Here is a 22,618-nt window from a genome sequence, read left to right on the forward strand (position 1 = left end):
CTACCCCATATCCTTTTAACATCTTTATTTATCATAATAATTTTATATTTATGGATCGATATATCTCAAAGCCAACACAATATATGACCAGAGCATTTCAAGTGAGTAAGTGACCGTTTCTTACAAGGTTTTTGGGTCCAGAAAGAACAAAATCAAAAGTTATGGGTCGAAAATAGAACACATGAGCATTAAGCAGGGCCAGAAGAGCAAAACGAAAAAGAAAAAGATGTTATTGTTAATAAAATAATTTACCGCGTTTGACCTTTCCAAAAAAAAAAAAAAGAGAAGTCTTTCTTGAATGCCAAGACATGTTTCGTAAGCAGTGTCATATGGATCCCACTTATTTATGGTAACAAAATCAGTAAAAACTTTACTTACTGCACAATTTTTTTTAATTTTTTTTTATAATAAATAAACATAATTCTTAACTAGCTTTAGCGGATAATTATGATTATTAATTTTTTATGTGCATAAATAGATATTTAAAATTGTATAAAATTGAATAAATAAAAACATTTGTCCTACCTGACAATTTTATGTCTTATATGTCGTCCTATGTGTATTATGACATATAGAACATATGTATTTACTTATTCAATTTTATATAAGTGTAAGTGCTTACTTGCGCACTAAAAATTGAAAGGCTTAGATATCAAAAACATATCTATGTATTTTACTTTTTATATATGTATATTTTAGACCAAGCAATCCCTTAAATGATCAGTTCAATAATCCTCAATATGACCAAGAAAATTTATTTATAAAATTTGAATCGCCAACTAAACTAAAACTAAATTATGAGAGTAAGAAAAAAATAGTTTGTCAATTCACAATAATAAAAAAGACAATGTACTATTTTTTTTTTCAAAACTCATGTCTAGAAAAGGCTTAAAAATCTAATTACCAAGTCATAACCTAGTAAATAAATAAAGAGAACTTCCTAGAATAATGTACTCACCAAAGTGAAATAATCATAAATATAGGAGATTAATCCGAGTAAAACGAAAAGATTAAAAGAAAATAAAACTAAAAATAAAATGTGATATTTTTAAAGAACACGTGGATGAAGTGAACATCAGAGAAAATAGCCAAAAATATCATTAAACGTTAACTTTACAAAATAAAAAAGAGAAAAATAAATATAGTCCTTAACAGTCATTGTACTCGTTTCGCCAAATTGCTTGGAAACTCAATATAAAGCTGACACCAAAAAGAGCCGTCCACTTTAACCCTTTCCTCTGTGAAGTGAGTATTATTATTTTTCCTCTTTTACTTTTGTTTTCCTTTTCATTCTTTTGGTGGCTCTGAAGCCGCGTCTACCAATTCCCAGGTATTCTATTCTCTTTCCTTTGAGTCTTTTTTTTTTCTGTTATCTGTTTTTAGTTTTTAGCTCTGAATCACTAGTCAATGATTGTGTTTCTTGAGTTGTTCTGTAATGTGAGTTGCTGTTTGATCTTAGTGTTTGCTGTTGTTAGCTCTGTTTTTTCTTGAATTTCTGTTGAGAGAATGGTGTTGATGAATTAGAATGTGGGGTTGTTTTATTTTTGCTGAATCTGATAAAGATTGGACCTTTTTGTCCATTTTTGTTGTTCTTTACTTTTCCTGTAAATGGAGGGAACCAATTTTATTGCAAAATTTCGTCTTGGTGAAAAGGGTTATTTACCATGGATTTAGTTTACTAGTACAAAATGTATCAAATGTTTGTTTTATGTAAAACATGTAGTTATTCAGACTTCTGTCATATGTTTTTGACTTCTTAACTTTCTTTTTTCATATTTTACCCCAATTTTTTTTTTCTGGAAATGAGAAAAAAAAATCCTTGTAATTTCTTCTAGTATGTGTTATTAAACATCCAGGACTTTCGAACATTAGACTCTAGTCACTAGGTTTTACAGTGCTAATTAGGGCCTGGGTGTGTTCTTGTTAAACAAACATGAATCTGTAGGTGGTAGTATATATTAGTCTTTGTCTATGGTTTTCTGAAATAGCTTTTGATTGATATATTTAGTTTTCTGAAAATGCTTTTAATTGATAAATCTGTTAAGGGGTTGCCGAAGTTTTTTAAATTTCTTGGAGTTCAATCCTCTTGTCCTTTCCGTAGAAAACAAGATGTGCTTGAGCTTGTTAACATACTACAAGCCTATGACAGTGTAAGTTTAGCTCATCATTGACTCATAGTGCTGTGATTGAGCATTCTTTTTTTCTAGTACCTATCCTGTAATTATTATAAGTAGGTCATAATTTTGGAGCTTCCCAACTCTATTTTTAGTCCTAGATATTATGAGTTTCTGTATTTCAACCTCTCTATCTTTTGTCTTCCCCTTTGGAAGTCCCCACTGCAATCATGCTGGTCATGCTCAACAATAAGAAGGAGGCATTCCCTTGGTTAATGAGTGGAATATGTGATGATTAATGTTGTGATACCTTTGATGGGTGATGAATACTGATATTGTCTAGTCATGTGTATGAGTCAATGATTGCTGTTCTGGACATGCTTATTTTAGATTTTATGATGATATAGTCTGCTAAGCCAAGTGTCCAATGATAATTTATCATGTGCCATTAACTAAAGTAGGCAACCAAGAAATAGTCATAGGAGTTGAATGATATTTCCAAAAAAAGACGTCAATTTATGAATTTCACGTAGAAACATAAGTTAATATGCAGCATTGGTTGAATGCATACTTTTGCCTTGTATTGTACTTCGCTATGCCATGATGAACACTTGACTGGCTAAGCAAATAATTTGGTGATTCCTAATTCATTTATGACTTGCTCTGCTGCCTTGAAGATCCTGGAGCATCTTTTGGCATTTTCATTATATTTCAATCATGTTTAAGGTCTAAAGAACTTTTTTTCCCTGGCTTTTACAATTTAACTTGCAGACTATGCTTCGGGCAAAGCAGCTCGGCACACTCTCCCAGTCAGCTAGGTCTTTTTTTCTAGGTGGATCACGATGTAGTGCAGGAGATGGAAGTTCCTGCACTTGTTCAGAAGATGACACTTGTATTTCAAAAAGGCCGCAGACTAGAAATGACGTTCGACATCCACAAATATCATCCAACCTAGTGTCAAAATCCTCTGTAGGGGTTGGTGCCTTATTATCTGGAGATGCTGTAAAGGTTGTGAGCTCGAAAAAAAATGAGACTTTAGACTCTCCAGTTTCTAGGCCGCAGGCTATACCAGTATCTACCTTGTCTGGGCGGGTAGACTCTGTTAAATATGGTAACATTGATGCCGAGATAACTGTACAGTCCTCACCTCCCATCTCAGACCAGTTTGTCCGGGCAGGTATTGCAGCAGTCAGTTTTTTATCTGATGTGGTAAACTATAAGATACCTATGTTAGATGGAAGCGAAGTGCTTAGCTCATCCAACAACTGTGTGGTGGATCGTACAAAGCCTGTATCCAATGTGAGACCATCAAATATAAAGACCTCCAGAAATGACAAACTTCAAGGAAAAGCTTCTACTGATACACCTGTAACGTCAACCCTTGCACATAATTCGAATTACACAAAAAACAAAGGTGATAAATGTAATTCGGTCAGAGGCAGGAATCCTGTTTCGAACAATGGTGTTGGGGAAGTGGAGACCCATGGTGTTATCCCAGATTCTTGTGACCGGAGGAGGACAATGCCTCCAAAGCCCAGAACATATCCAAATCGTAACATGACAAATGTGCGTGGCTCTGAAGGAAAGCTTAAGCATGAGATTCCTGAAGGTTTCAGCAGGCCACAACGAGCAACAAAGTTGCAAAATGCAGGAGTAATGGTCAGGCAGTTCTCTAATAGTAGTCATGTTGTTGGAACAGTTTCTCGCATTATACAACAGTTAAATTGGAGTCCTGAGACGGAAAATGCTCTTCGTGAACTCAACTATTTATTAGATCCATACCAAGCAAACCAAGTTCTTAAGCAGATCCATGATCATGCAGTTGCTCTTGGCTTTTTCTACTGGTTGAAGCAGCAACCAGGATTTAAACATGACGGACACACCTATACCACCATGGTTGGCATCCTGGGACGTGCTAGGCAGTTTGGGGCAATTAACAAGTTGCTTGAGCAGATGGTCAAAGATGGGTGCCAACCAAATGTAGTGACATATAACCGTCTCATTCACAGTTACGGCAGAGCAAACTACTTGCGTGAAGCATTACATGTCTTTAGTCAAATGCAGGAAGCTAGAGTTGAACCTGACCGTGTAACCTATTGTACTCTAATTGACATCCATGCAAAAGCTGGTTACCTTGATGTTGCCATGGACTTGTATGAAAGGATGCAAGATGCTGGGCTCTCTCCAGACACTTTCACTTACAGTGTCATTATTAATTGCCTTGGAAAAGCAGGCCACTTAGCTGCTGCGCACAAACTGTTCTGTGAGATGGTTAATCAGGGCTGTGTACCAAACTTGGTAACCTACAACATTATGATTGCATTGCATGCAAAAGCAAGGAACTATTCTAGTGCATTACAATTATATCGAGACATGCAGAATGCTGGATTTGAGCCAGACAAGGTGACATACAGCATTGTGATGGAGGTGCTTGGCCATTGTGGCTATCTGGAGGAAGCTGAGGCAGTTTTTACAGAGATGAAAAGGAAGAATTGGGTACCTGATGAACCTGTATATGGTCTTCTAGTGGACTTATGGGGAAAGGCTGGGAATGTAGAAAAGGCTTGGAACTGGTATCATGCAATGATTAATGCAGGTTTATGCCCCAATGTGCCTACTTGCAATTCTCTGCTCAGTGCTTTCCTTAGAGTTCATCGGTTGCCTGATGCGTACAACTTGCTTCAAAGCATGCTTGAATTGGGTCTAAACCCTTCTCTGCAAACTTATACCTTGCTCCTCAGTTGCTGCACAGAAGCTCAAACATCATTTGACATGTCATTTTGTTGTGAGCTGATGGCAGTCACACGTCACCCAGCACACACATTCCTTCTGACCATGCCAGCAGCAGGACCCGATGGGCAAAATGTGAGGGATCATGTGGGCACCTTTTTGGATCTGATGCATAGTGAGGACAGAGAGAGTAAAAGGGGTCTTGTTGATTCAGTTGTTGATTTTCTGCACAAATCAGGACTCAAGGAGGAAGCTGGATCTGTCTGGGAGGTGGCAGCGGACAAGAATGTCTACCCTGATGCAGTTAGAGAGAAAAGCTCCTCATATTGGCTTATAAACCTCCATGTAATGTCAGATGGAACTGCAATCATCGCACTGTCAAGAACACTTGCCTGGTTCCGCCGACAGATGCTTATCTCGGGAATCCGTCCAAGCCGCATTGATATTGTGACAGGATGGGGCCGTAGGAGTCGTGTGACTGGATCCTCTATGGTGAGGCAAGCAGTACAGGAGTTGCTTAACATGTTCGGCTTCCCATTTCTTGCTCAGAATGGGAATTCAGGGTGCTTTGTGGGCTGTGGGGAGCCTCTCAGTAGATGGTTGGTCCAGCCTTATGTCGAGAGGATGCATTTGCTTTAGTGTTTGGTATCAAGAATTTCTAGCATAAATCACAATTTTGTCATTGAAGAGGAACTGGCTTCCTCAGGAATTAGAATGTACTTATTTATGTGCAGCTCATATGGATTTCAGTTAGTTGTCCTAATTATGTTTCTTCTTACTAATCTCATATTCCGGATTCTATTTGTTTGAGTCTGACCTGAAATTAGGAGTAAGATCGTGTCTCCTGCTTAGCAATGCTATTTTCCCCTTTCTGTTTCATAGTTGACCACATTATTGACTATTGGACGTGGTACTTCTGATCAACCAAAAGAAGGAAGTGGCCCCTGCTTTCTGTAGTACGTACCATTGACAGATGCTCCACTTCAGCTTCGGTATTTTCCTTCAATTGTATTCTGTTCTGCTTTACTTGTCCCAACTCTCAAGGCTGCATGATCTTTTAGAAGAATTCTGTTCATGTTGTATTGTGTAAGGCACTTAGTTGATGCAGCTTGTGTCATCCGGAGCCTTCAGAACTCACTACTAGGCCGTTGTGATTGACTTCCATTGCTTATTTTAGTACTCCCTCCATTCATTGTCTTGTAGTCTGATTGAAGCTTAGTTAAGAGTAGTTTTTACTAGGCTTACTCCGCTGCATGACTCCCTTGGTGCTCACTGAGAATGAAAAACAACTTTTTTTTAATGGCAAATTCAGGATCTATAGTGAGTTCAGAATGATCATTAGTTTGATTATTAGTATACGTTTAAAATGTAACTTTAGTGAGTTGAAAATACCAGTATGAGATGAATAAAAGTGAAATTGAGGAATTACAGGAAAGACAATCAAATCAGCTTTGATGAATGTATGGACAAGGCATAATTCCTAGAATATTCTGCATGTCTGCGAAGTATTATTACTACCAATTTCGTTGTCAGATGACTTTTGGTGTTTTTTTCTAATTGGACAAAAGGTCGACCAAAGTCGGAAAAACAACGTACTAGTAAATTTCCTATTTTTGCGTCATTGCTGAAAGATGCAAACATATATTTCAATCGATATAAGAAAGTAAAAACAAAATTGTATTTTAACAGAAAAAACTAGTCCCTAATTTATTAGACTTTTGTCAATTAATCACAAGTAAGGGGTTCGGTCAGTTATTTTTTAAAAGTTATATCGTCCTAATTTTACGGGTATTTTATAATATGTCAAAATTAGATTTTTTAATATCATTTCAATCATATCGGTTTCTCTTTCGTATCGATATGGTTCGGTTAATTTTCGATTTTTTACTTTTAAAATATCATCTCAAAATATACTACTATTAAAATACTTCTTTCACAAATATGTTCTTCAAGTAACGCTTTAATTCTTCACCAAGAAGACAAGAACAGTGTATATATACAAATACAAATACAAAATTGTATAAAGCGAGAGAAAAGTGTATATATACAAATACAAATACATATATTTTCGCCCTATACACTTATGATTATACAAATACAGATCTTATTATATAAATTACAATGTATAAATGAATTTATACAAAACTGAATAATTTGTATAAAATTGGATGTATCTAGATAATTTTACAAATCAAAAGCTCCATAACTAACATAAATTTTGCTATGAAGCACAATTATGCAAACTATAGCTATAACATATAAATATGATTTTTATATTTGCTATATGTGAAAGTTATTCATTAAAAAGACCATCCCAATCGTTCGGGACGGTTATACATTTAAATAAAAGTCCACGGTTTTATTGAAAAAAATAACATAAATCAATTTGAACGGTTTTTCATATTCTTTTGACATCCCTAATCATAAGTAATTTAATTTTTATTTTTTAATTTTTTTTTATGTCTATTATCTCACGCATTAAAACCCGACTAATTTAAATTTGTAAATTACCTAACTCATTTCGAATGCTCTTAACATGATTTTTTGGTATAGTTTCCCGTAAAATAAATAATTTATAGTAATCTTAGCCTGTAAAATTTTTACATCTACATTAAGCCAACACATGTTCACGTTAAAATTCATGAAGCTAAACCTCTTTCACTGTTTTTTTTTTAAAAAAAACTTCTTTCCTCAACTTCGGTAGAATCCTCTTCATTTTTTATTTTAAAAATTTGTATGATGTATATCCATCACATATACACCTTCATATGTATTTTTTTAAAATTATTTATAAGTAAACAAGGAGATGAACACAATATCTATCAGTTATATCAAAAGTAGTATACATTGTATAGTACTAAATATAAGCAGTGTATAGTTATGTTTAAACAATATATTTAACATTATTTTTAGAGAATCTGAGACCAAAAAAAAGAAGGATTATATAAAAACCTTAAGAATCTCATTAATTTGAAAGCTTCTTACGTAATTTCAGATCAGCATATTTTGTTGCTTAGAAAGTTCATGTTCAAACTCACATTTTATTTATATGTAAGTTAAAACTGTGAAGTAAGTTATAATTGAAGAGGTTAATAAAGAATGAATATATATTATGTAGATAAATAAAGGAAATAAGGCAAATGTAGAGTATTTAAATAATTAATTAGATGACCAAAGAGATATCTGTTAATTAATTTTCTCATAATTCCTATTTTCATTAGTCAAAGAGTTGTGATTGCCATAATCCATGCTGGCAAGAGTACTAATAAATAACAAAATCTCCATTTTCTCCTCATGCCAAGAAAGACTGAAAAGTTGCTGATTAGTCAGGACACAACTTTCCAGTTCTCGCCCCTCACGCTGCTAAAATCCCCACTTCTTCCCCCTTTTTGTTCGTTAGTACTTAGTAGTATAGAGAAACAGAGATACTCTCTGACTCTGTACTTCATCGCCGGTAGATAGCTAATTCTCATTCCGATTCCGACGTTTTGTGCTTCGCCAGTAAGTTTCTGCTATCGCTTTCTGTTTTGTATACATATACATTTACATATCTATATATCTGTTCAATTTGAGATAGAATTTCTGTATAGATAGATATATATGCCTTGTTATACTTGTTTAGGCGCATGAGATACATTTATGCATACGATTGAATTGTTATAGAATACATTGATGGTGCACAAGAAGCGGACAGTCGCTCCTCGTCCCAAACAGTCGGCTGCCACCGAAGATGCGGCGATTCCGTTGCTTGAATCGGAACAAAACCTAGTTTCAGTGTGTACATCAGTTCAGAAGAAACTTTCGAGAAAAAATGACACTTCGGCTGTTGTTGAAGGTGAAACGAATGCCTTATCAGCTTCAATAAAGCTTGGATGTGAGCGTGTCCTATCATCCCTGCGCAGGGGGAACCATACCAAAGCCCTAAGATTGATAAAGGAATTGGCAAGCAAGCATGAAAACTCGCCTCATGCACCTCTTATTCATCGTGTCCAGGGTTCTGTTTGTGCTAAAATGGCTTCCATGATTGATGATCCCAATGCTAAACATAGACATTTGAAGAATGCCATTGAGAGTGCTAGGAAAGCTGTATCACTGTCTCCAAATTCAATTGAGTTTGCACATTTCTATGCTAGTTTGTTGTATGAGGCTGCAAATGAGGGGAAGGAATATGAGGAAGTTGTGCAGGAGTGTGAAAAGGCATTGGCAATTGAGAACCCCATAGATCCTGCAAAACAGAACTTACAGGAGGAAAGTCAACAGAAGGATGAGACTCCTAATGCTCGGATTGACCATGTACGGATTGAACTCCAAAGTTTAATTCAGAAGTCAAACTTTGCATCCATTTCTGCTTGGGTGAATCAAATAGGCAATGGTGAGGAAAAAATCAGGTTGATCCCGATTAGGAGGGTGCCAGAGGAGATGAGGTTGGTTCAAGCAAGAAGGCCAATTGAGATTAAAAAGGTGACTAAGATGCCTGAAGAGAGGAGGAAGGAGATTGAGGTCCGAGTGGCTGCTGCAAGGCTGTTGCAAAAGAAGTCTGAAACAGTCCAAACGCACAAAGATGGAGATAAAGCTCTGGATCTGACAACAGGATCAGCGCAGAGAATTGGTGAGAGGAGGAAAAGCAGAAATGCAAGGAAAAACTTGTCTTCCACAGAGAGAAGGGACAGGGTGCAGTCTTATTGGAACTCCTTGACTTTGGATAAGAAGAAAGAGTTGCTTAGAATTAAAATTTCAGATCTTAAGGCTCATTTAAGTGCGTCAAAAGACGGATTGGCTATTGAAGTGCTATCTGAGGCTCTATCATTATATGAAACCAATAAAGATTGGAAGTTTTGGACATGTTATCGCTGCAATGAAAAATTTACTGACTCTGTATCACACAACTATCATGTTGTGCATGAGCACATTGGAACTTTGCATCCTAAATTGCAGTCCGTATTGCCTCAGAATGTGGAGAACGAGTGGGCTGAGATGCTTCTGAACTGTTCCTGGGAACCCTTAGATGGTTGTGCGGCTGCGAAGATGCTTGATAAACAATCAAGATCTCAAGAACAGGGTTTTCTTGATGAAAAGCACCAAAGAGATAACACAGAAGAGTCTAAGTATGGCTTTTCTGAGGTTTTCTGCAATGAAGACAAATTGGATTCATCACCTAGAAATAAGAAATTTGGGGACATACCTAACAGTGATACAGTTGAAAGCAGAGTACATGATAAGATCTCAGACATTGAGTTGATGGATTGTGATAGGAATTATGGTACTAAGAATGGTTTCCTTCCTGACAAGTGGCCACTATCTGATGATCCCGACCGAGCAAATCTTCTTGAAAGAATTTCTGCTGTATTCCAGACGCTTATTGAAAGTAAATATCTTGCTTCAAGTCACCTCAGCAAGGTTATTGATTTTGCAGTGGAAGAGCTTCAGGGTCTTACTTTTGGCTCTCAGCTTCTTAGCTACAATGTTGATCAAACTCCCTTATGTCTATGCTTTCTAGGTGCCGAGGAACTAAAAAATGTGCTAAAGTTTCTGCAAGATCTTTCGTATTCTTGTGGCTTAGGTAGGTATTCCGAGAAAACTAGTTCTCGAGATGGAGCAAGCAATGCTAGTCAAGGATTTGACGATCTGGAGAAATTAATTGTCAGTGAAGATGGTTCATGTTTATTGTTTGATGAACGTTTCCTGCCGGGCAATCTTGCTCGAAGCACATGTCCAGATATAATTTCTATTGACAGAACTGCATATGTTTTGTCTAGTAATCAGTACCAGAATGAGGCTGAACTTGATCCAGAGGCATTTTTGTCCTGGATATTCACTGATCCATCAAGTGTAGAACAATTGGCATCCTGGACATGTGCAAGAGAAGAGAAAGCACAACAAGATACAGAAATTTTTCGTTTTCTTGAGCTTGAGAAGGAGTTTTATGACCTGCAATGTTTATGTGAGAGAAAAATTGAACATTTAAATTATGAGGAAGCACTGCTGGCAATTGAAGTAATTTGTTTAAAAGAGGGTAGGAGAAGAGATCATGGAGCTGAAATTGTCGGACGAAGTTATGATTCTCTTTTGCGGAAGCGGCGAGAAGATCTCATAGAAAGTGACAATGATGTTACAGTTATCGGCTATAGGCTTGAGTTGAATGCTATATCAAATGTTCTGAAGGAAGCAGAGTCTCTCAATGCCAATCGGTTTGGTTTTGAGGAAACTTATAGTGGTGGAACATCTCAACTATGTGACATCGAATCTAGTAAAAAGGTTGACTGGAGACTGAAGGACTACCTTCATCAAGTGGACTCTTGTGTGGAAGTTGCACTACAGAGACAGAAGGAACGTGTCTCCATTGAGGTTGGTGCATCAGCTATAGTTTAATGCTGTATTATTATTATTTTCTGTTTTTGGTTTAATCGTTTCCTTCTCTACAATTTCTTGAATTCAGCTGAGTAAAGTAGATGCTCGAATCATGCGAGTGGTTGCTGGGATGCAGCAGCTGAGAGTAGAGATTGAGCATGCATGTGCCCAGGATCACCGGAGGATTTTAGTGACTCTGTTGAAATCATATATCCGGGTGCCTACTTAGCATCTACTTTTATGATAGTTCAATTATTGCTTCTGGGATCTTTTACTGCTAATTCTCTCTTCCTTCATACTACCATTTACCTCTATTGTACTATTCTTTTATGATGATGATTGTCTTTTCTTTCTTTAGGCACATCTGGAGGATCTGGCTGAGAAGGATGCTACCAAGAAGTCTGATGCTGCCAGTGAAGCACTTTTGGCTGAACTTGCTCATGATTCCAAGAATAGTTCTGCTGGAGGCAATGGTTGTTCTAAGCATACACATGAGAAAATTAAAGATAAGAAAAAAAGCAAAGAGTATCGGAAAGCCAAGGGTTCAAAGGTTAGACTTTTTCTGCTGCAAATGTTAGTGTGTTTGAGTTGGGAAGTAATCAGTTCGCTCTTATTTGCAGCCGACTAGTGGCAGCAACGAACTGCATTTGCTTCGACATCAGACTATGGAAGATGTGTACGTCTTTTCCCAAAGAAATGCTTTCTCCATAAGCTTGAAACTCCATGTTATGTAGAAGTCATGGTTATCTTTAATATCAGCAAATAACTTTGCTGTTGCAGCTCATTTGCAGTTACTCATGATGGAGAGAATCACGGTGATAGAACTGCTGGAAATGGTGATTCCTTGAATGAACAGGAGTATAGACGTACTATTGAACTCGAAGCTGAGGAAAGAAAGCTTGAAGAAACTTTGGAATATCAAAGACAAATGGAGAATGACGCTAAACTGAAGCATCTGGCCGAGCAAACTAAGAGAACTGCAAAAACATGTTTAGGGAGTATTGATACAGTTATGAAGTCTGAAACTTGCTCACAGTGCAGTGATGAGCAATTGAAGAGTAGTAAGAAGGTCAATACTCTTATGCTTGGATTCTCCTATTTTTGTGAGAGTTTTCCCATTCTATTCTGTACAAGGGAAGTCAATAAATGTTGATGGTGTTACTTTTGAATGATATGCTTCTCTAAATTTTAGACTGAACTAGTCAATTGTAAACATATCTCACGCAAATTTTGGAATGCTTAATGTAGATGAACAAATTTCCGGACAGTTCACGAAGTCTTTCAAAAATCAATGCTGAAGGAATGACACACAAAACTGGTATAGCCTTTGTTTCAATGTCAGGAAGATTTTTTGCTAGCTAAATAAATCCCTTGGTGATACAGTGCCAGTGACTATCTCACCTGATTATGTACTCTACCATTGCTCTTATTCATGACTGTCAAATGAAGTAAGTGTGGATGAGAGTGCTCTGGTATCTACTCGACGCTCTGGAAGGAGAGGATGCCAGAACGATTCTAAGCTTATTGATGGGAATTTTCCATCTGCTTCTGATGAAAAGGAAAACACTGAAGTTGGTGAACCAAGAGCTCTGCATTCTTCACATGGTGAGTTGCAATTGTTTGCTTAACTATTCTGTAGTGCCTTGATTTGCTGACCCTGAAGAAATACCAGCATTTTCTAATTTATATTCTTTTTGGCCTTATTTTATTATGTATGCTGTATTTTTTTGTGAATTTTTCGTGTGAATATTTGTCTCACCTGCTATCTTGGGCAGACGCTGGTGGATTCCTAACGAGCACTATATCCATGTCTAGTAGTAGTGTTTTCTCTATGAGACAACCAGATCCAAGCCCTGAGGAAGGAGGAACCAAATGATAAAAGTTGAAATACACGTTATATTTCAGGAGCATGCTTATTTCAATTTAGTTGGAGTATATTGGCTAGTTATTAACAGTTGTATGGATGTCTAAAGCTGGCACTTGCTAGTTGATCTGAAGAGCTCAAAGCTTAGTGTTTCTTTCGTTTTGATAACCGTATATTTGTATTTGCATCTTTGAGACAAAGAAATTACCATCAAGTTAGTCCTCGATGAACCTTGTCTCTTTCCATTTTGTCAGAGGTTTAGAGGAGCAATTCGTTTTTCTTTCACTGTTATCACAGTGAAGCTTTGGTATTGCGTAGTTATATCTTCAAGCTGGCATGTTTATATATCTAAACAGTGGGGCAAAGTTTGATCCAATTGTATCTGCTATTGGCAAAAGAAAATTGTGGAGTTACGAGTCAATTTGGAGCCAATTAAAGATTAGATCCTATTCCCTTTTACTTCCTCCACCTTTACCCAAGAAATGAAAAGCCAAGCTGCTGGGCAACGATAGCTGCTTTTCCTTATCCTTGTAGTTTTGTTATTTATGTTACCTTGTGAATTCTGTTTATAAACAATCAAATACGATGCCTTCTCTGAGGTGATCTACCTTTGATATCAATACTAGGAAATAGTGTTCCAGCAGATAGTGGAACAAAGACATTGAGACAGCTACATGTGGAGGATGATGATGAAGAGAGGTTCCAAGCTGACCTTCAGAAGGCTGTTCGGCAAAGCCTTGGTATGCACATTTATCTTTCTTTTCCTGTCACTGACTCTCCTAAAGTGCTTATTAGTTTAGGCGGTTCTGTATATTGTTTACCACTTGTAAAAGTAATCAGAACAAATGCCTGATCTACCTTCTATTTTTCATTATCTACTGTCAATGTAAAATCTTCTAGAAATATTAATATAAAGTGTAAAATCTTCTTAAAATGTAATGAATTTTGATGAAGAAAATGACATGCTATGGGCAGAGAATTGTTTGTTTATATTTCCTTCAGTTGGCTTGAAAATTTTAACAACCTCAATGTGTACCTCTCTTGCTAGCCGAGATCTCACTCAAACTTATTGAAACTGTTTCACTGTAGTTGGAGTCTGCACAAGTATAGAGTAGTAATTTAATTGTTCCTCCACTTGTTATAGTGTTCTGCCCTCATTCTCATTTTTTTCTATACCTTTTTTATAATGCTAGACATGTTCCATGCACATAAGAAGTTGCCTTTGCTGCCTAGTTCAGGGAACGAACAAAAGGTGTTTCCCAAGGCTGGGACTTTGGGCAATGCAAATAGTTTTGAAGATGTAAATAAAATGGATGCATATGGCACTGGGCTAAAGAATGAAGTTGGGGAATATAATTGCTTTCTTAATGTCATCATACAGGTTTGTGTTCACTGGGACGTACCCTTTTTTTCAATCATAGGAGTGAGTTCACTTATATATTCTTACTGTATTTTCACGTGGAGCATGCTCTGAGAAATATCTTCTTGTGTTTCTTTAGTCGTTGTGGCATGTAAGAAGATTTCGAGATGAATTCCTGAGAACATCATCCGAACATGTTCATGTTGGTGATCCATGTGTGATATGTGCTTTGTACGACATATTTACTGCTTTGAGCACTGCTTCAACTGAAACATGCAGAAAGACGGTTGATCCTACTTCTTTGAGAATTTCCCTCAGCAACCTGTATCCTGATAGTAATTTTTTCCAGGAGGTAAATCCGAAACTGCATCAACTGCCCCCATATTTTTGTAGGAGTCCACCTACTTAAAATAACTGGCTTAAATTATAATTAGCGTGGTATTGATTTACAGGGTCAGATGAATGATGCATCTGAAGTGCTGGGTGTTATATTTGATTCTCTACATCGGTCGTTTACATCAGCTTCAGGTATTTCTGATACTGAATCTGCAGATAGTAGCTGCATGGGCACGTGGGATTGTTCAAATGGTGCTTGTATTGTACATTCTCTTTTCGGGATGGACACATTTGAACAAATGGTTTGCTACAATTGTGGATTGGAGTCCAGACATCTGAAGTATACATCTTTCTTTCACAATATTAATGCCAGTGCCCTCCGTACAATCAAGGCATGTTCTTCAAAACAATTCAGTGATGACACTTTAATCTCTGTTCAGCATAGTAATCTTATGAGGTCCATCAATAAAGTATCTCCTGTTTAAGTTTCATGTCCTTTCCATTCAGGTTGTGTCCCCAGAAAGCTCCTTTGATGCGCTTCTGAATCTTGTTGAGATGAACCATCAGTTGTCTTGTAATTCTGAGGTTGGTGGATGTGGGAAGCTTAACTACATCCATCATATTCTCTCTACTCCACCGCATGTGTTTACAACAGGTATCGATGGTCTTCGAATTTTCCTTTCTTTTTTCTGTTGTGGGTGATTTATATCTCAAGAAAATCATCACGTGGTCCTCAGTTTCCCTTTCTATTTCTTTTCCTGCAGTTTTAGGCTGGCAAAATACTTGTGAGAGTGTAGGTGACATAACAGCAACATTATCAGCTCTTTCTACTGAGGTGGACATAGGTGTACTTTATCATGGTCTAGCTCCTAAAAACAAACATTGCTTGATTTCAATGGTAAACCTTTTCCGACTCTTTTTCATTGTTTTCTGGAAAAACAAACGTTTGATTTTACATGCTGATAGTATCCAGTATCAATTCATCACATCACTAGTATTTTCATATTCTTGGTCTCATCATTTGATTACACAATTTTTTGTGATTTTCTTGGTCCATGACAAGTTATTTTTCTATTTCTGCTAACATTTACCCAGTAAAATTTTAATTTGGAACCCATTGCATCTAATTGTCAATCATTTACGTCCTCTATCACTAGAAGTTCTTTATATTTTCTACTAACGTACAAATATCTAACAAGATTAGAGATGATAAATAAGACTTGAGCAAATAGTAGGCCTTGCCAGCATGACACTATAAGACTTTTGATAGTGTTGCTAGTGGGAAACCATCTTAAGTTTGATACTGTCATTGGTGGTTTAAATTTTCTTCCTCTTCTTTTTTTATGATGGGGTCTGGATGTATGCTCCTACAAAGGTAGGGTGAAGGTCAGCGTACCTTCTACCCTCCCCAGGCCCCACTTTGTGGGATTACAATTGGGTATGTTGTTGTTGATGTCTGGGCTAGCTGGCATGCCCCTCGACTATTTTATTGGGTACCTACTGTCTTCCGCCAACACAGATATCGGGTAACTTTTCCTACCAAGACTTAGGTAGATGGAAAGAAATCACCTGAATTTTTTGTCTCTATTAGGTTTTGAACCTTGTTCTCCAAGGTTCGCACCCAATTCATTGACCACCAAAACCACACCCTTGGTTTGGGTGTTGGTGAAGGTTTAAGTTTGATCTTGGATTTATCAAAAAAGTGGCTTAATTTATTGCTTGATATTTATTCAGGTTTGCTATTATGGGCAGCACTATCACTGTTTTGCCTACAATTGTGATCATGGGCAGTGGGTTATGTATGACGACAAAATTGTCAAGGTAAAAGTTTTTTCTCATTCTTCATTTTGTCTTGTTATTATTTTAAGTTTTTTTTGTAAATTACGGATATTTGATATTTCAGGTAATTGGTGGCTGGGATGATGTTCTTGTTATGTGTGAAAGAGGGCATTTGCAACCACAAGTCCTTTTCTTTGAAGCTGTAAAGTAGTTTGACTTGGAAAAGATGGTAACTCTTTTTTATATCTGAAGCTTCAAATGAAGTTTAGCTTATAAAGCATGCTTGTCTTATACTGCACCAAATATGTGATCAGCATGTATTTTCATTCATGCAGCAAACACATTGATCTGACCTGCATGTTCTGTATTGATGGAGCAAAAAAGGTCGCAAATTCATACTCTGGAAAATATATGTGTACAAACCCTAGTTGTAGTATACAAACAAGTTGTCTTGATGAATAGAGAAAAGGAGTCACAGTTGTGTGCAGACAGTTTTCATAGATCTGTCTCACGATTGGAGGACGTCATATTATAGAAAAACAAGTATAGTTCTGATGCCTTGATATACCTGGATATACTGTTGGCAGAAACAAGCTTTTGCATCTGCCAATTCTCTAAAAAAATTGTGATCCTTACAATGAGGTGGCATGGTTGAGTATAGTGAAACTTTTGACTTTCCAATGGAAGCAATGTACCTTGTACGTGATATTGCTTCTGTACAATGGAAATGCTAGGATATTTGCATCTTGTATCCATTTTCAGTGTAAGGAAGTTGTATGAATTGTCGTAGTAGTGGTACAGTCTATAGTAAGTCAAATACCTCCCTTTGTGGGAAGTAAATTGAGTTCTGTAGAATTGATGGGGATTTTGTGCATGAGACGATTACAATGAAATGAAAGAAAAATTGCTATTGGTTTGTCAAGGAGGAAAACATCTTGTTGAATGCTGATTAAGTACTTGGCGTCCTAGGTTCCCCTCAACACACACACACACACACACTTTCTGTATCTTCTGCACTTACACCTTTGAGTTTGTGGGGTACAGTCGTCATCGGCTCTTGCTTATTTCCTCACAATTGAGATTTGTTTCCTCAACTGTCTCCAACTCCACCTTCTATCAGTGGAGGTGCTAAGTGTGTTGAAAGGGGGTTCAATTGAATCTCCTTTGTCGGAAATTACACCGTACAAATAGGATAAACAAAATCAATTTTGTATCTATGTGAAGTGTTGAATTGCCTTCTTGATAGCTAAATGTATTCACTCACTATGCAGGTTTGCGTTTTTTTTTTTTTAAAACAGGTTTCCTATTTCTCTTTTTGACATGCATAACTCCTTGTATTATACTGTATGCTCAAAATAGTAGATCCGTTTGGTCGTTGTGTATTATCTTAAAATTTTTGGAAGATGATTTTTTTAATTAATTTTGAAGACACAAGTTTATTGCAATAACATCTTTTCTCGACGTATTTAAGTAAATATTCCACTCCTTCCATTAGTTAATTTTACTATTTCTAGTTACTTGCGTTTATGGCCTCCATCGTTAGTCTTTCTTTCCTTTTGCTATGATATGATTATGGAAGTTTTTTTATTCTTTTCCCCGTAATTAAAAAGATTGATCAATTAATATTCCTCATATTTTGAAGGATTAAGTTCTGAGACAAAAGAGAAATACCTCCAAAAAGTTCTATCAGATAGAAGACTTATAATTTCCAATGCTTAAATGCATATAAACGTTCTTTGTCAAAATCTGAATTTGGAAAGTCCTCTATAGGAGAAAAATGTATAAACATATATTACAGCTTTTTTTTGTACACAAAATTTCTGATACGACTCTTATTGGAGTTCTCATTGTACGCTTTGAGTGTATATTTTTGGAATACGAAATACTTTATATTTTTGCGTACAAATGTAATTTTACATGCATGATCAACATCTAACAATGTCTTTTATATATATATATATATATATATATATATATATATATTTATTTATTTATTTTTTTATTTTTATTTTTTAAAAAAGAATGTCAATAATGTTAAATCTCAAAAGAGTGATTTGGAGGACAATGTATTTAACAAAATAATAGTGCTATTATTTGAGAGTACTTGTGTAGTTTGTACTTTGTGGACAACCAGAAGTAAAAGTGTTTGTGACAGTTATAGAGGGGGATTCAAAATTTTAATCTTGTGGTTCTGATTATCGGGTGATTCAATTGAATATTTGTGCTTAACAAATAAATTTATCAATTTATTTTTAATTATACTAATCGCTGATCAAATTAATAAGATATTTTGAGCTAATTGTTTATGCTTTAACTTTTTGGGGGTATTTTTAAATGGCAACTACATGACTTTACTTCATCGCAATTCGCAAGAGTCAATTCCCTAAATGGTCACTCAAGTTTAGGGAATTGCCTTAAAATATCATTTATGTTACATTTAGGACCAAAATATCACTCAACTATCACTATTTTCCTCCAAATATATGACATTCCAAAAGCCCCACTCTCTCCTAGTTGGCATGACATGCCATTAAAGACTTTTTTTTAATAATAGACTAATTTAATTCATTAAACTCATTTAACTAAAATAATGATCATATTATTTTTTTAAAAGATATATTAGTTTATTAAAAATAAATTTTCATACTTAAGAATCTTTTATCATAATTAAACTTTTTATTTTTTTTATGTTATGAAGAATAGGTTTTTAAAACGTACTATAAAATCATCAATTTTGAATACTTATAAACACATACATTCAAAAAAATATTGATATACAAATCACTCATAAATGCTAAATTACATCAATTAATCATAAATTGTATAATGAATCAATAATATTAAAGGTAAATTAACTATTACAATAATATTAATTGTGTATTTTGAAATTCATGCTTACAATTTTTATTTTTTTGAAAAAATAGAAAGTGAATAATATTATATTTTTTTTCTAAAAAACAATATTAAATACCTCAAAAGTCTCCTTCAATTCTAGTCATGTCATTAAATCATCATTTTAAAAAATAATAGACCTATTTAATTCACCAAACTTATGTCTCTACAAAACAAATATATAAATTACATGAGAATTTATGAAGATTATAAAAAAAAACTAATTCCTTTATATATTTTTACCAAACAAAATTCAATGAAAAAACTTCTGTGTGCAATTATTACCTGGTAATTTTTAAAATTTCTAAGTAAATTATTTGAAAATTTTAAGCAATTTTTTTCATTAAAGTATTCAAATAAATTTGTAAGGTTGACAAAAAAGTTGGTATGAAAGAGAAAATTATTATTTAACTTTTTTTTTTAATTTAATTTTTATTTTTATTTTTTATTCTATATTATATTATATTATATTTTAACTTCTCATACAATTAAACACCAATATATATTCTTATCTCATCCCAAATTTATGAAATACAAGTAATAATTAATTGAATTGACTATTTTAATTCAATAATATACGTATTATATGAGATTAATATAGTGATAAACCAAAATTTTATTTTCTAATATAAATATTATTCACTTTCTATTTTCTTTTCAGAAAAAAAGATATTGCAAGTATAATGGATTTCAAAGGACAAATTAATTATTTTTTAATAGTAAATTGACCTTTAATAGTATTGATCCATTATATAATATATGATTAATTGATGTAAGTTGACATTCATAAGTGATTTATATATCAATATCTTTTTGAATATATGTGTTTATAATTATTCAAAATTGATGATATTATGGTAAGTTTTAAAAAACTATTCTTCATTGCATAAAAAATAAAAAAATAATTATGAGAAAAGATTCTTAAGTATGAAAAATTATTCTTAATAAACTAATGTATCTTTTTTAAAAAATAATATGATCATTATTTTAGTTAAATGAGTTTAATGAATTAAATTAGTCTATTATTAAAAAAAAAATTAATGACATGTCATGCCAACTAGGAGAGAGTGAGGCTTTTGGAGTGTCAAGTATATTTGGAGGAAAATAGTGATAGTTGAGTGATATTTTAGTCCTAAATGAAACATAAATGATATTTCAAGGCAATTCCCTAAACTTGGTTGACCATTTAGGGAATTGACTCCAATTCGCAATAATAGTTCAATGGTAGATTAATAGACTTTGCTTTAAACCCTAAAATTTTGAAGCTTCAAAAATTTTAATGATAAATTATTATTTTATTTTTACTTGGGCAATATTTAAGTTTGTATAAGTAAAAAGGTACAAATTCTATATAGAAAAATAGAAAGAGAAAGAATGAAAGAATCACACAACAACAAAAATATTTCAGAATTTTGAGTTACATTACTTAAATCTTCATAAGTAAATAAAGTTTTTTTACACTAATATCTAAGATAATGTGTAATAATCATATTACTATAACATGTTATCATCTTGAAGGAAGTCTTTCAATATAAGTGATATTATTATTATTATTATTATGTGAAGTTAAGTACACTATAAACTATTATGGAAAAAAAGGAGTTCAAATATTTAATGTATATTTTTTTTAATTAACTTTAGTATTTTTTATTTTTTTTAAAAAAAATACATACCAGAAGTTTAATTTTATCTCAAGAAACTTCAAGTTGTTCATGCACAACTAGTATTTTATAAATGACAATAATAATGTACAATAACAAAATCTTTCATCCTTAACTTTTAATAAATCTATTTTTAGATATAAATTTTTTCTTATTTATCCCAACAAAAAGTAATTAACTATATTCCATAATGTGTCATACACAAAAATGTTATTGTCAATGTTACATTAAAAAATCTTGTGCAAATTGTAGAGAAGCATATAATTTCAAGGTATATTTATTATTTTTGAATTATTTATTTAAATGATTATGCATGCCAATAAATATTGATACATTGGATCAATCAATTTTCATATATTTTACAATTATTTCATGTGTTATTGTTTTTATATTTATTAGAGTGGCTAAATTCTTCTATCCATTCTGAAAATAACTAAGTTCAATTCTTACAATAAATTATGTGCATGTAATCCTCTCCAATTTCGGTGTATAATTAATTTTTATGACATTATAATTATTCATCTTTAAATTTAAGGGTATAATTTTATTTAAATAACCTCTTATCCTTTGTTAAACTTATTAGTAATATTTTTTACAAATTTTTAACACAATAAATTAATAAAAGTTCAAAATACTTAATTTTTGTTATCGGTCAAAACTTAAAAATACATTGTAAATTAAAAAAAAAGATAATATTTCAAAAATAAAAAAACTACTTGATTACTAACACATTGTAGTCTGTTTTCAACAAAGCAATTAAAAACTACACACAAAAGTAAAGTACATTTGACAGAAAGAAAGTTGTTTGGTTTCTCAAGAAAGGATAATTTTAATTTTCTATTTTTTTATTCTTAAAAGTTTCTCTCTTGAACATATGATTTTTGTGGAATAATAAAATCGTTTTTCAATCATAAGGACATTTTGGGTAATTTGTATTTTTTATTTTGATTATATACTAATCTAACAATTAATTTTAGTTTAGCTATAATTAAGGGTTATTTAGTTTGAATAAACTTTGACCTTGGATTTAAAAGTGGGCATATTTCATGAAATTAGTTGTGAACTCAATTATAATTTACGTTATTATTTACGTTATTATTTAGACACCCAATATAAATAAGTATTTATCGAACTTGATTATATTATTTACACTTTTCCTTTTTATATTCATGCCAAAGCTTATTTCTTTCATTTCAAGATTCAAGACATTGTAAACTTATTTGGAAACTCTTTAATAACTAATGTGGTATGTATTTTTTCTAGTACTTTGGAAAATGTGTGTAATTAATATAATTTTGTTGTATTTAAATAGGGAGCTCATTTAAATATTAGTAACTAACTCAAACCCGATTTTGTTGTTCAAGAGTATGTTTGGTAAAGTTTTTAAAAGGTCAAAAATGTTTTTTTCTTTCTTTCAAAAAATGCTTATTTAAAAATAACAAAGGATCAAAACGAAGTAAAATATATGTGAAAGAATATAATTGTTTCTATTCAGAAAAATTCTTTCAATAGGCATTATTATTAGTATTTTTTT

General features: G+C 33.7%; 2 protein-coding genes across 3 annotated transcripts; both read left to right on the top strand.

Annotated features, from left to right (window-relative positions):
* Positions 1 to 1,190: 1,190 nt before the first annotated feature.
* LOC125858118 (pentatricopeptide repeat-containing protein At1g74750) lies at positions 1,191 to 5,654 on the top strand. The gene is made up of 2 exons (XM_049537801.1): positions 1,191 to 1,330; positions 2,886 to 5,654. Exon 2 carries the CDS (start codon positions 2,889 to 2,891, stop codon positions 5,481 to 5,483), a length of 2,595 nt encoding a protein of 864 aa, XP_049393758.1. The 5' UTR covers positions 1,191 to 1,330; positions 2,886 to 2,888; the 3' UTR covers positions 5,484 to 5,654.
* Positions 5,655 to 8,175: 2,521 nt separating this feature from the next.
* Positions 8,176 to 17,444, top strand: LOC125858659 (uncharacterized). Of its 2 annotated transcripts, none has more exons than XM_049538489.1 (17): positions 8,176 to 8,345; positions 8,508 to 11,189; positions 11,281 to 11,409; positions 11,551 to 11,742; positions 11,813 to 11,868; positions 11,973 to 12,261; positions 12,441 to 12,510; positions 12,642 to 12,797; positions 13,683 to 13,796; positions 14,250 to 14,437; positions 14,556 to 14,768; positions 14,869 to 15,144; positions 15,260 to 15,407; positions 15,517 to 15,650; positions 16,487 to 16,573; positions 16,656 to 16,760; positions 16,867 to 17,444. In XM_049538489.1, the coding sequence occupies exons 2-16, from the start codon at positions 8,517 to 8,519 to the stop codon at positions 16,740 to 16,742; spliced, it is 4,812 nt and encodes a 1,603-aa protein (XP_049394446.1). In that variant the 5' UTR covers positions 8,176 to 8,345; positions 8,508 to 8,516; the 3' UTR covers positions 16,743 to 16,760; positions 16,867 to 17,444. The 2 variants fall into 2 exon arrangements, with proteins under 2 accessions (XP_049394446.1, XP_049394447.1); XM_049538490.1 differs by having other exon boundaries at positions 14,295 to 14,437.
* Positions 17,445 to 22,618: the final 5,174 nt, after the last annotated feature.

The sequence above is a fragment of the Solanum stenotomum genome, chromosome 3, assembly GCF_019186545.1.
Source record: "Solanum stenotomum isolate F172 chromosome 3, ASM1918654v1, whole genome shotgun sequence".
In the NCBI taxonomy this organism is placed as follows: Eukaryota; Viridiplantae; Streptophyta; class Magnoliopsida; order Solanales; family Solanaceae; genus Solanum; species Solanum stenotomum.

Coding starts and splice junctions, on each gene's coding strand:
- LOC125858118 (XM_049537801.1), top strand. CDS start 2,889: ATGCTTCGGGCAAAGCAGCTCGGCACACTCTCCCAGTCAGCTAGGTCT.
- LOC125858659 (XM_049538489.1), top strand. CDS start 8,517: ATGGTGCACAAGAAGCGGACAGTCGCTCCTCGTCCCAAACAGTCGGCT. Junction 11,743..11,812: donor GGAAAGCCAAGGGTTCAAAG/GTTAGACTTTTT, acceptor TCTTATTTGCAG/CCGACTAGTGGCAGCAACGA. Junction 13,797..14,249: donor GGCTGTTCGGCAAAGCCTTG/GTATGCACATTT, acceptor TTATAATGCTAG/ACATGTTCCATGCACATAAG.